Source organism: Ammodytes marinus, assembly GCF_949987685.1.
Source record: "Ammodytes marinus genome assembly, chromosome: 5".
Taxonomy (NCBI): domain Eukaryota; kingdom Metazoa; phylum Chordata; class Actinopteri; order Uranoscopiformes; family Ammodytidae; genus Ammodytes; species Ammodytes marinus.
The window spans coordinates 30,118,870-30,133,478 of NC_137234.1; the positions used below are offsets into that span (position 1 = coordinate 30,118,870).

The 14,609-nt window shown below is 41.2% G+C and overlaps 1 protein-coding gene across 1 annotated transcript in view; it reads right to left on the reverse strand.

The window, feature by feature from the left end:
* Positions 1-668: 668 nt before the first annotated feature.
* The window catches only part of cdh13 (cadherin 13, H-cadherin (heart)), a 357,669-nt gene continuing 343,728 nt past the window's right edge, over positions 669-14,609 (reverse strand). Inside the window, exon 14 of the mRNA XM_080027417.1 lies at positions 669-1,289. Within this exon, the coding sequence (XP_079883543.1) occupies positions 1,282-1,289 (8 nt within the window). The 3' untranslated portion in view covers positions 669-1,281. The remainder of the gene's footprint in view (positions 1,290-14,609) is intronic.

Genomic DNA, 14,609 nt, shown 5'->3' on the forward strand with positions numbered 1-14,609 from the left:
TCAACACATCAATAGCATTAGAAATAGTGTCTAAAATTCACAGAAGAAAACAAAAGATTTCCTTTTTTTATTTACTCACTGTGTGGGTGACCAAAGAACTTGCAATCAAAGTACATAAGTTAATCCATACCGTATATTTATACAATGGTAAAAAATAAAATATTTATATAATAGTACTTTTTTTTTTCTTGTTTTTTTTAAAGGTTTACACCGTTACTATAAAGATATACCGTTTTTTTTTCCACTCCATGACAACTAATGCAATAAAAACAGAAGCAAATCGAAGAAAGGACTCCAGAGAGAGTTTCTGACTTTGAAGGCTTATGGCTACCATCTTGTCCTAAAAAAAGACCACCACAACCACTGCAGACAAAGAAACAGGCTTTTTGTTCTCGCCGCTTAAAGAGGGGGAAACAAGAACAAACACAGTCTGTGACAAGAAAAGAAAAAGGGAACACATCAAAAAAAGTCAATGCTCTTTCCCTCGGACCGGGACAGTTAGCTCAGCCTTTCGCCGCGTGTCCCAGCGAGGTCGATAGATAGAATGGAATAAGACAGGAAAGGATAGATAGCAGATAGATAGATAGTGTCACAACGTCTATGAATAGGGAGGGAGTATAGGGACGAAATAATAAAACAAAGAAATAGAGGTAGGTTTAAGGGGAGAAAGAGGCATTGGATCAAAAGTTTTTTTTTTATTGAAATGAAGGGGAAAAGGCAAGAGGATAAGAGGTGAGGTCCACTATGAGATTGATTGATAGCTGTTTTTGTTACAATATCAGTATACATTTTGTTTCAAGTATCTCCTCGCAGATGCGGCGCGTTGCCACACACGCTGCTTAACGGACGCCCAGTGTTTTGTCTGCCAGTGTACTGCATGTGCCAAAAATAGAAAACAATGAAAAACTTCACAAATGAAATTAGAAACAGCAGATGGTGGAGGAAGGTAGGGAGGGATTAGAGGAAAGATAGAGAGAAAAAAGTTGTCCGAAAAACACGAGGAGGTGGGATGAGAGGACGAGTGTAACGCAGGAAAGTAAAGATGGAGGGAATGGGGCGGACGAGAGTGGCGAGGGGATACGTGAATAAAACAAAGAAAAGAAGCTTTGTCTATTTTTGTAGTTCGATTTGTCGAGAAGACATCTTCTCACTTCTTCTTCTTCACCTTCTTTTTGTGTTCTACCCGGTCTGCTCTCCTAAGCCTGGGTTGTGTCGAGGGGAGATAAAGTTGTTGCATTTTCGGAGTTTGCAAAAGGACTACGGGAGGTTTTCAGCGAGAGTCTACAGGCCTGTAGAAAGAGAGATAGAGAGAGAGAGAGAGAGAGGAGATGGAAAGGACAGTAGGAGGAGGGGAAGGGGAAAAATGTGTGGGCAGGGGGGGGGGGAAGAAGGGAGAGAAAAAAAGATAGGAGACACTGTAAAAAGTCAAGGACATCACTGAACCGGATCGATCGCAATCAATTACACACAGGACAGGTGATGGCGTCGCCTCATTAAACATTCAGTCGGGACGGGAACAGAAGAAGTTATAATTGTTCACTCTTTAGTCCGACTATGGGCAAAGAGAAAACCCACTAATTGGCTTTAATGTGAAATTCCACCCTGAAAACTGTGTCAGCATGTACCCGTCCTCAGTATCCCCCGGACAGTTCAATCAATATGGCTGAACACAGACACGAGCAAGCAAGTCTCTTTCTAAAACTTACAGTGCACAGAAAGAAGTGCACCAAGGCCTTTCTTGATTTATCATGCCGTCTGTAGAGACACTTTTCTGGAGTGGGCTGCGGTGAAGATTAATCGGCTAATGACGTGCACTTGCAGAATACTTAAAGTTTGACTTGAGAATGAGTTCACTTTTATGGAACGTATATAAGGCCGGCTCCAAAGCAGAAAATATGCCTGTGTGCGCTAGACAGATTCGCCCTGGTGTGAACTCTCCCCCACTTATTTCTGAGCAAGAAGAGAGTCAGTCTCAGTGCACACGACGTAATCTTTACGAGATCCTATGGACCCTCAATGCACCACGGAACGTATGGTAATTTAGTCTGATGCTATGTTTTTTTCCACTCACAAAAGAGGGGCCCGAAGGAGTCAAATAATGCATACATAGAAATAAAGAAACATGGGCACAGGGTAGGGTATGTCCTCTGTTCATGTGACAGTTTGTGCTTACAACGAGCAGGTTTCTAAATTTAATACAACCAACACACTCACAGTCACTTAAATACACACAGCAGGCAAGTGTACCCCCCCTGCAAAACACACACACACACACACACACACACACACACACACACACACACACACACACACACACACACACACACACACACACACACACACACACACACACACACACACACACACACACACACTCTCTCGCTCTCTCTCTCTCTGCAGTATGAAATGTGAGAGTTTATTGATTGCCTCTCTGCTAGCCATCTCCTCCGTGTCTGCTCCCTATTTCTGACATGTTTGGAGATAGCTGAGCATTTAACAGTCTCTTCACTTCTGCCCCCCGCCCCTCCTTTTTTTCTCTTTCCCTGTCTCCCTTTTTATCTGCTGTCTGATACAACTGGATTGGATAGGGCACTTTGGGCCTCACTGTCCTTTAAGCTCCACTTAAGGACAAAGTAGTAGAACAGTCAAACAGAATAAAAAAAAAATACTTAAACAGTTACACAGGAATAGGTCCACTTTGCCTGTAATTAATTCAAATTGTGGGGTGGATTGTGAGTAGTCCACTACATTCACAACGTACTTCAAAAGTGTCCTCTGGAAATCAAGAGGATCCAGGTCATTAAGGCCGGTCGCTTCCGTCGAACACTGTGCATACATTCTTGACTAATGTATTCTAACTATTCCTTCCAGCGGCACAATTGCACATACTGCAACAATATCTGCTATACAACAGTGGTGCAGTATACATTTGTGAGTACAAAGCCATTCATTTAAGCGTTTTGAATAGTAATGACATATTTTAGGTGTTAGGACAACCTCACACTAGACAATCCGTACTGTGCCCAAGCGCAAGGGATGGCTGAAATCTAATTCATTTGACCAGTGTGAGTGCTCCCTACCTGCACGGAACACTTTCTTGGCCCAGGCCCAGTTGGAAGCAGCCTGGCACCGCCTGCCTACCTTCTTCCGCTCAATTTTAATTTCCCTTCAGTAGTCAGTCTGGGTCCGCGGTATATTCACGGGTTTTCTCCGCCCAGATTTTTGACGGTCCAATCAGCAAACAGAGGGAGTGGCTGAGTACAATGACGTTGAGGTCGTACGCCAGTTTCAGTTGTAGTCAGTAGCCGGCGCATGACACACGTCACGACCAAACGTTACGCGATTGGTTGGCAGATCCAGAGTGGCACTGGGCAGATCCAAAAGTTATAAACTTCAACAGACACCCGCCTTCAAGTGAGTTAACATTTGTCAATTAAAGGTTGCATTCTGTCTTACTTAACAGGCTTACCTTTGAGCCTTGCCTTTTACAGCTAATCTGACAAAATGCATGCTGCAAAATGTGGTGTAAAACAACCAATTTGGAGGACGCATTTGTCATAGCTCGCGTTTGTTTTTTCTAAGAGGGTTTACTGTTGCACTATGCTCTCTGCGTTTCCATTGTGATCCCATGAGTGGGTTGCTCTGCCGCCTGTCACTGTCGTGCCCCACAGATCTTGTGCGCTTTGTTTAATAAGTTGGCAGTCAGCATACAGTATGTCAGAAAAAAAAACTCTTTGTGCGTTTTGACTGTTGACTTGCCAATATATTTTTTTTCTCTTTATCCTTCCACATATCTCTCTCTCTCTCTCTCTCTCTCTCTCTCTCTCTCTCTTTCTCTCTTTAAACATTTCTTTCTCTAAATGAGATTAGAGTCTTGATGAATGTGAACTATAATTTTCCTGGACATATTGAAAGAAATTGGACTGTACACTTCGAAATGTTCTGAAGCGATCAAAATGTGGCAGAATGGGGGGGGGAGGGTGAATATCAACCGAGGTGAGGATATGGAATGGTTGTGGGTGGGATTGATAGATTTTCCTTTCATCAGATTCAGGCGCAAGTGTAGCCCTCCCCCCCCCCCCCACAGAAATAATTGTCCAGAAACACTTGAAGGCACTCAAGGCTCAGATATTGGTTTTTGCAAATCTAATGAGATTCTAGGCAGCACTGTTTCACCTCACGTGAATACACTGGATATACAAGAGGCAAAAAGACCCCCCTCTGGCTAAGGAAAGTCAAGGCCCTGACATCAAAATACATTGCCAAATCAATTCACCTCCGCTACGGTGCAGACACCAGCTTTGAACTCATATAGTCCAGGAACAGATGAAAGAGAGAACAAGGTAGGGACGAGTGGAAGTAATGAAGACAAAAATTATTATCAGGATATCTGTTATGGGTCGGTTATGGGTAGCCTATAAACAACCTACAGTTTTGTATACATATATATGAACAACCGTCTCTCTCTTTCTTCTGTCTATGGTTCCAACACTAAGTGAAAAACCTATTTCCATGAATGCATTTTTTATCTCAACTTTTTTCTTTGTTGCCATGTATATAAATGACCTTATAGAGTATCATAGGGACTCTCTGGGCAGAGGCTTCAGCTTCATGTGTAAAATGGTAATTTAACAAGCTGCGGGAGGGTGAGGTAGAATCAAACGGGACATTGGAGAGAACAGTAACCGTTTTCCAGCCTTTTCTAATTGCTGAGAGGAGAAGAGGGTGTCAGTTGATTGGCCCAGGTGTCATGGCTGCCATACAAAAAAAGAGTGTGCAGCATAGCACCACCACAAAAAGGGAACTTTATAGAGGAAGACTGGGAAACTGTCATAACACTTATTATAATGCAAGTTCATACGTCATACCAAAACAGAATGGTATGGCAAATTATTAACTATAGGGGAGAACGGGGGAATCTGAGGCATCGGGTAATTTGAGCCACCCCTTGTATCTAGGCAACGGAAAACATTTGTGGTCATGTGAGATATATGTTTTCAAGCCCCTCTCATTTCCCCATGGCCCTGAACGAGAGGACCTCATGGTGCTGTGGTAAGCATGTTTTTTTCACCAAAATAGGTATTTTGCATGTAAAAGTAAATTTTCTTGCTGTCAACTTAATCAAATGTTGTGCCAAAGCAAATGTATTCACGTAGAACAACTTATATCATAAGTGTTGATGAACTACCAACATATGAAACCATGTGATGCTGATAACTGAAGATTAGCCTGAAATGCTAAGAGAGGTAGTTTTTTCTCAAATTGTGGTGGTGGGGGAAAGTGAGCCAAATGCTGTGGGGGAAAAAAAAGCACTGTCTCACTTCCCCCCACCATGAGGCCCAAGTTAAGTTTAGTCTTAAACATATTTTAATGTAATATTACATAACATATGTTTTATTTTAATGTCATACACATTGTAGAAAAGCCATCATGCCAAGGAAATACACCAGGAAGACGACCTGGGGCAACCACACGGAAAGAGCACCTTCTCATCTTTCCCTGTAACCTTCAGGGCTGGAATGTAGAGTAGGCCTATTTGTAGAGTATGACAGGCTGATGTTATAATCCAGTTGGGTCTTCTCCTGTGTTCTGAGTCCCAGGCTGTTCTCGCTGGTTCTGATTTTCCTATGCTTTGACCCCCAGACACTAGCTGGCTCTAAGGGTCCTGTGTTCTGACCCCCAGACTGTGTTCTAATCTAACTGGTTATATCTTTCATTTGAATCTTATTAAAACCTTTTGAATTATAATATGTTGTATTTGATTTTGTTCAGAGTTACTTTCAAGTGTTTAGAAAATTTGCTTTGACCAAACCCCATCATTATTTTACTAGTCCGACATTAGTTCTGGAATGTGTGGCTAGCTTTCAGGATTCTTACTGTTACGATATGTGTTGTTATGGTAGTTTCAGAGTGGAAAAAGTAAGTGGATCAGTTTACCCCACAGCTGGGGTAAAGTGAGCCACATGACAACTTTTTTTAAAACAATCATATTTTCACTGCCCTTTGTCTTGAAAAGATTCTGCTAATGCCCATTTCTAGGAAACATCCTGAATTAATGGGAAATGTGTAAATTTGAGTGATAAATCATTTTAGCTCCCTTAGAGGGGAGCAAAAGTAAAAAGTGGCTCAGATTACCCCGCTCTCCCCTATACTGTATATAAAAAAATATATTTTTGTGTCTTTGTCAAATTAGGTTTTTCATAACACAGAAAAAAACATCAAAGCTTGTTAGGAGCCGTTTTCAGTCATTTCTATAGCCTAAATTAAATGTCACATATATTCAAGTGTTAAGTACAGATACAGAGTTAATGATGGATTAACTTTGGAAATCAACTGAACGAAATGAAAAAATACAGACTTTTTTTTATTGGATATTTGTATTAGTATGCTAATGCTGTTCAGTGTGCTATTTAACAGGTTTTCCTGTGTTGTATTTCTGACAAACGGTATTATGAGACTACTGTATATTGAATCACAATTGCTTTTATCACCACCAGTCAAATCACCAAATCTACCAGGACTCAAGTACTGGTATATCATTGAAAATACTTTGGTGGACTTTGGACATGTGACGGACCAAGTATAGCTGATCTATGATTGCTGCATTAAATGCCCATTTAAAACACGACAATACAGTATGACCCAATGCACAATACCTATAGGTCCTGGAACTGGAACACTGAAATCTTAAACCACCATAACGAGTCTTCATATCAGCTGTGAGTAAGTAAAAAAAAAAAGCTTTGAGAAAGGGCTAATCAAAGGTGGGTATTTACACATAGCATTGCAAAAGTGTTGAAAATGGATCAATACTCAGTATTATCGTACAGTATCTCATTCTGTTGGCAACAAACTAGCTCATACATTTTTTGAGCTTTACGTATGTTTGCCAATTTCGATATGGGATGTAAAAGTCCCTCTATATCCGTATATATATAACTGTTTAACAGATGTAAAAATGAATGTATCAACTAGTCGTTCATAATAGATGAGTAAAACACGAGTGCAGTCTGGTGCAACAACTTTATATCCATAAACAATTCATGGTGCTTTTAGGGATCACTCGCTAATGATCAACACATTTCTTTTAATATTTCTAGAGCGAATATGAAACTTTTGGGCCTGTATGAAGTAAAATGTAGGGTTTACATAGGCTATTGACACTGCAGTCAAAACATAATTTTTTTAAGCAATGGTCAATTTGAAGGGTTTTGTCTATTTGGGGTCTTCTTTCATAATTAAATAGTCCAAAATGTACAAATATATGTTTATTTTATTAAACCTGGTCTGTTTGCAACTGTTTTTATAACTGTATATAACTCCAATTAAACTATCATTACCAGCCATTATGTTAACATTATTCCCCCTCATACAAAACACACAATATCAATATCAAATGATATGATATGAAGATCTACTTATTTATTTATTCTTTGGTACTTCTTCCTTGTCTTCCAACAGGTGACTATTAGCCAGGACACCCCCTTTATATTAAAACGCGTAAGGCTGGTAAGTTTGTCCATGTAGCTACTGTATAAAACATGGCGGTGCAACATGGCAGGCTCAATGGAGACATAGGGGAGAGTGGCCTAAGTTGTGCAACTTTTCACTCAAAGTGACTTTAAGGGTGTATTCACACATGCCGTGTTTAGTTCAGTTGAAACGAACTCAGATGCACTTCCGCCTTCGGTGCGCATCTTTCAGACAGGTGTGAATACAGCAATCGCACTCGGGGGCGGACCAAACAAGCGCTCCGAGACCCAGCTGAAGAGGTAGTCTCGGTGCGTTTCCAAACGCACTCTGCTGCAGTTCGTTTGTGGTGTGAATTTGGCCGGACTCGATCCGACCCAATTGCAGGAAGCACTGTGCCTTTTCTTTTTTAATAAATCGCTGTCAGCTTCACATTATAGGAAAGTGTTGTTGTCGCCATTGTTAGGAAGATTAGTTGTGGTTTTACCGGGAGACCCGAGCGAATATATTAGCCTACATTTGATAGACAGGACGCGTAAACATGCTGATGTGTTCAGCGATCAGATGAAGGAGAGGGGAGCGTCTCCCGCACAGTGACAACAGGTTCACGCTGCGCTTTGTATGAAGTGCGTGTTTTTACTTTGCATCCCATGTTACGGGACCGTCAATACTATCCCCGTGTCAGTTTGGAGCTGAGCCGCGCCGAACTCACACTCAGCTGACACACGGCTAAATCAGCTGTGTGTCAGCTTGAGCCTATTCCTCGCGAGCTGCGCGTCCAGCAGCAAAAATACAGTAAATATTATGTTTCACATCGTAGGCTACAAGCCACACATTGACACAGGCCTACATATTATAACCATATGAAACAACACTAATTTTATGTTTTTTTAATTTTATTTATAGGCTAGATGTAGGCCTATTTATTTATTATTTTTAACCCCACATTGTATCAGTTATATATTTCGCAGTTTTTACTTTGTTTTTCCTGCTTCTCTCCACCCCAGAATGTCTGTCCAATGAATGAATGACCTCAGATCACGTGTGGTTTTGCTTTGTGATGCTGGTTCACTTGCAAAAGGGGCAATATGAAAGTGGACCACACCAAACAAAAAAAATCTAAACTCTATTTGGTCTGGACCAAAGCAAGTGAACTAGCGGACTTTCCCAGTGTGAATACACCCTCAAGTAAGGCCTTGACAGTAAAGTCTCCAACTCAAATATGTACATATATTTGAGGGTGTTGTGCATCCCTGGCAATAAAAAATTTGGATCTGGAACAAACTGTTGAAGAAATATAGCTTTCGGAAAAAAAGTTGTCTTGATGCACAACTTGCCCCTGGTGTGGTGTAAGTTGTGCGGTTGGAGAGAATAACATGGGGTGAATTGTGCCATTGATATATATATCTCATAAACTGTAATGCAAGACAAATCCATTAGACAATCACTTATTTAAGGTGTATTTAAAGTAAATAAAGTAAATAGTTGACAAAGATTGAAGGACAATTTTCTTAAACAAGGCCTAGCAGATCTAATGGTTTTACCTGCAAAGCTCACAATGACAAAGTCATCATCATCTTTCTGGCCATCTGAACTCTCATCAGTGGTGTCGTTAAGTGGAATTGAGATGTCACTCTCTTCTGAGCTACTGTAGACAATCACTTTATTTTGGTGACCAGCGTATACAGCCATGCCACTGGCACAACTCTCAGAAATGTACTTTGCACTAGTTGCCCCGTGCTTGTGGAACCAACTGCCACCTGACAAATGTGATTCCCTCTACATTTCTGCCTTTAAATCAAGGCTCAAAACCCATATGTACACCCTGGTGTTTCCACCCCATTAACTATCTTACCTCTGCACTAATATCTGTGTTTATGTGGATGTATGGGCTTTACGTCTTTTATTTTGGTTATTGTTATTTTACCTTCATTGTTTACCTACTGAATGCACTATGTACAGCACTTTGGACAGTGCAAACTGTCATAAATGTGCTTTTATAAATACATTTGACTTACTTACTTACTTATAACTCACCCAGGCCCTTTGGCACAAATCACCCCAATCCCAGAAATTTGGATAATAAGCATGATGCAGCAATTTAGGGCTGACATCGTGCTAACTGTATAGACTCAAAATGTAGCATACCAAAGCACTAAAACATGTGTCAAATGTTTTCAAACTTGTCTATAATTGTTCAGACACAATAATCAAACAACCTTGATCATGGAAATTTTACTTTGAAAGGCAAAACACAGTTTTTTGAGCTTAAATGTGCTTATATCTTATTCCTTGTGTCTCCCTTCTTTACAGGATGAGTCAAATGGATGGCTCTTCTTAAATATGTGGTCACATTTCCAATTTCTTCCACGGTTTTCTAGAAACAAGGGGTGGCACAACTTCCAAAATGCACAACTTAGGCCACTCTCCCCTACTTATGAATATTATATTTAATTTAATTTCTGCCAAGTCTGTTGCCAAACAATGGCAAACAAATTCTACACACTGCACCTTTAAATAGCCCTTGAGTTCATACCTCAGCTCAAAGATCAGAAACAGTTCACAGACTGATCTGAAGGCTTGAAACAACCCTGGTACCACAAACATCACTCCTCCTGCATGAGGTCGATTCAGGGGAAGCTGTGAAAAAGACGTATTTTTACAAGAGTAAATAAGCCCCTAACCATCCTGTCTCTATAGCTGGGAGGGGATTAGTGTTGAGCCGGAGAAGGAAGAGGAAAAGTGGCTGTCAGAGCAAAGCAAAGGGGATCAGAGAGGACCAATAGTGTGGACTGAAAACCCTGGGGGAGGATGGAGGTAAATTAGTGCCATATGGGGCTGGGAGTAGTGGTTTGTTGTGTTTAATGGTAAATGCTTTGCTTTTTACTCTGCTCTCTCTCTCTCCATCTCTTCCTCTCTCTTTACTCTTAAAATAACTATTATTATTACTCTTTCTGAAATATCAGAGAAAAAAAAGCAGTTATTTGTTTCCTCTCCTGCAGTGCATTACGACTATAGCTGAAAATCTGCAGCCGAAACCTGTAATCCTGCGTGGGGAAATTTCAGAGTGCATTTTGAGCTTGAAGACCCCATCCTCAACCGAGCACATGCAGTGGTGAAATGGGGCAGCGTAGGATGAAATGAGTGTGTGCACGCGTGTGTGTAGAAGAAAACCAGTTAAGAGCATCAGCATCCGCTCCCCCAGACACACTTTCATTCCATCACCTTTATTAACATCCCTCATATAAGCCCAATTCACACAGAGGGGGGAAGAAAATACATATTAATCTCCAAAGTCCAGAAATGTTCACGCCGCCCCTATATGTTTAAAATAAACCTATACACACTATTTACATACTGTCCAAGCCGGCCGACTTTTTCCCTCCAGCCACACATCATCAACTTTGAGAATTTCATTTTCAAGCAACAGTGAGGCAGGCTGCTGCAGACAGATAGTGCTCGTATAACGCACAGGGCAAATCAGTACACATGTGCACTGATAGGGGGCAGTGTTGTCATCCATGGTTTGCCAACTGTGAGCTGAGTATTCCCAGCTAAAGCAAAAGCATCCCTCCTTATAATTACTTCTAAATTCAGGAATCATTCTTAGGAGAAGCTGTTTTTTTGGGGGGCACGCACATTTTGCAGCCTATGGGAGCATGTATTGACTGCGTTTAGTTTGCCCAATTAAGAAGTCTTATCTCAGGTGAACAATGGATGCATTCACATGGATATTTAACACCCTGAAAAGTGTGTGTGTGTGTGGGTGTGTGTGTGTGTGTGTGTGTGTGTGTGTGTGTGTGTGTGTGTGTGTGTGTGTGTGCGCGCACACATGTGTGTTGTGTTTGTCTTAATATATCTGCAAGCATTTATTTCTACTGGACTGTAGAATGCTGAAATTGTTCCCCGCTTTATGGTAATATGTGTGTGTGTGTGTGTGCCTATAGCGCATTGATCACAAAAGAAAGGCTTAGAATTTAGGGGACTGAAAGTAGGCCCCTGCAAAGCTGTGGGATTTAGCCTGCAATCCTGCAACAGCAACGAAGGTCTCGTAAGCATGAGAAAAACACAGTATGTGATGGCACATAGCACACACAGGCAGTCACACGCTCGCCCTCCCTCTCTGCCCCGCAGGGTTTCCATACATTATTTAAGGGTCTGGAAAAGCAACCTCAGTGGAGTGTTTATGGCCGAGAGCTAGCAGAGAAAGTCAGCAAGGACGTGGCTCTACTTTTGGCAAGTGTTGCTAAGCTGTGAGCTGCTGAAGGATACGGTTGCAATCAAGTGGGGGAAGGATACGACTGAGGCCGGTGGCAGCAGCAACAGTACAGTTTCCAACACCGTACTAACACGCAGGCCTCATCACAACCCACACATCACTTCAATACAGTTTGCTTAGTACACACAGGAAGAGAGAATGTGTCAGTCTCTTCAACGCAAATCCACTTGTTTTATAGCGATTCTCTGGATCCCAAGTGTCATCTCATGGAGACTCGCAGACTAATGTGCCTCCTCTACGTCTTGTTTGCCTTTTGAGAAGATGTGAGAGTGTGAATCACTTCACTTGTTTGAAGGAAAATGGGATATTTCAGATGGAATATGGACCTGAAGTATTTGTTAATATAGCCATTTTCTCTCTCTCCTAATATCTGTCTATTGATGCATATCTTTTCTCCCAAGCACTCGTTCATAAACAGACAACTGTGCTGCGTATGGGAAGGCCTTATTGGAAGCTGCACCTTGAAAAAAAGCCAGATGGCGTTCACTCACAACAATACATTACCCACAGAGCTCTGTTTGTTAGAGGTTATGGAGAGTAGGTTGTGCTTGAAATGGTATTGTTGTAACTAAAGTGCAGAAGTAATCTTTTTCTTCTTCTTCTTTAAACCAGATGGCTTCTGGGTGCCCTACCACATCCCTCTGTACAGTATGGGTGCTGACCGATTTATATGTAGCGTGGGAAGAATAAGACAGATTTCAATTGGATTTTTGAGTGTAAATTATAGTGTCATCCATCTCATCTTGATTTTAACCAGATATCACACATTTGACATGACAAGACATGTGTAAATGGGCAGGACGGTATCCCAGGGTGCCTCAGTACTCCCACTGTAGGAGCCATTGGTCTGCACTAGCAGAACACCCTGCCCTGGTTTTGGTTGAATTTGAAAAAGGCTATATTTATCTGTTTCATGTGTCCATTCCATGCTGACTTCTTTTCAGTAGTGAACCGAGAACACAATGTGATTTTATGGTCATAATCATAAAAATCGACATAAAAATCATTATGTCGACTAACACATTGATTACTTAAACGTGGGGCCAAATAAGCTGGAGAATGCTTGATGTCAAGTCACTTTTTGTCAAAATCAGTGAATATCTCCTCATGATCCACTACCTGTCCGTACTGTGTGTGAGCTGTAATATGGTGTCAATTGCTTCTGTAGACTGATATGTAAACAAAGGGGTTCCATTTTGGACAAAAAGTGTTTTGACAAGTGTTCTCCAGAATCACTGACTATACCTTTAACTTAAGAGAGAAAGTAGGGAAATATAAGAGACATAAACGGTGCAAAAGAAGCCAGACAACTGAACAGAATTAAGAAAACCGTGGTGCTGTGTGGCCATGCGGACTAAAAAATTGAACAAAACAGAAGAAGTCTAATCTCCACACCTTTAATACGGTGTGCTTTCGCCTATCCTCCCCTTCTGGCTCTTTCCATTTTTCTCCCTCTCATCTCTCTGCTGCTGCAGGGTCAGAGTTCACTTTCCTAGATAAGGGAATTGAAACAGGATCCTCTCTGCCTCTCTGTCAGACTATCTTGACTCTACACTGCAGTGATCAGTCCCCTCTATCTGTCCCCAAGCACAGGTCTCTGTGATGAGCTCGAGCGGGAGTTCGTCTCTGTGGGCTCCCACCATGTATGTGTGTGTGTGTGTGTGTGTGTGTGTGTGTGTGTGTGTGTGTGTCTGTGTGTGTGTCTGTGTGTAGGTATGTTCTGCATCTAAAGTCGTGGAACCTCTTGCTGCCCAGCTGAAATCATATCTGTGATTCCCATGGAAACACACACACACACACACACACACACACACACACACACACACACACATACACCCCTGTTGTTTTTCTCTCTCTCTCACTGTAATCTTCAACCTCCAGCCCCAGGGCTAACAGCGCTCACTGTCAGGTCTGTTTGGACCTTTGCAAACAGCCTTCATTCCAAAATGAATGGACCTGTACAAAGACGCATGGACCTGGGCAAGCCCAAGAACATGTCATTTTAGAGCGGCTATTGGGTTAATGAATGCCACTGTCCATCACAGCACTATTTACAGAGGAGTAATGAATGCTACCGCCGGTCAGAGTGAAAGGACATCCGCGGAGACGGCTTTTTCTAATATTGTCTTGGGCATGTCAACCAATTATCATCTTTTCTGGCTCAAGACACTATGGCCATGGTATCTGCACATTTTTAAAGTTCAAATTTAAAGACATTTAAGACCTTTTTAAGACCTCTAAAATGAAAAAATAATACCAATACCGCGGTAACAGAAATCGACAAACTACACTACAGTATACTCCGTAAAGGGTTGCATATGACTAACAAATATTCAATGCACTATAGCTAACAACTGCTGTCTAATTACAGAAAATAAAAAATGTTCAGCAGTCTGAATGAAGACAATGTCCCCCTGCATTTACCATCAAATACATATAAGAGATCACTGTAAAGGCAACCTGAAAACCCATCATTACCACCTTTTCAACCAATTAGGCTATAGAACTGTGTCAATTGGTTTACATTTTCTGATTAATCGAGTAACAAGAACAGTTTAATCAATTTAGAAAATATGTGTTAGGTGCAGCATACACTATTTTAATTAGGCTAAATTAAAAATGGGATATTTTTTGGGGAAGAATAATCCGTATTTTCTTCATATTTAAATTCCTTATTCAATAAATAACAAACTCAGTCCATTAACTTTCTTTTTCAGAACATATGGCAGAAACTATTTAAAAATTGGTTCCACAGGTCAAGGGAGGTTTTTGCAATTTCAAAATCGTATGTGTATGTTGGCCTAGCCAACTGTAGATTTACATCCATGCTCACGGGACCTGCCGTAATTTGCGCAAAGTA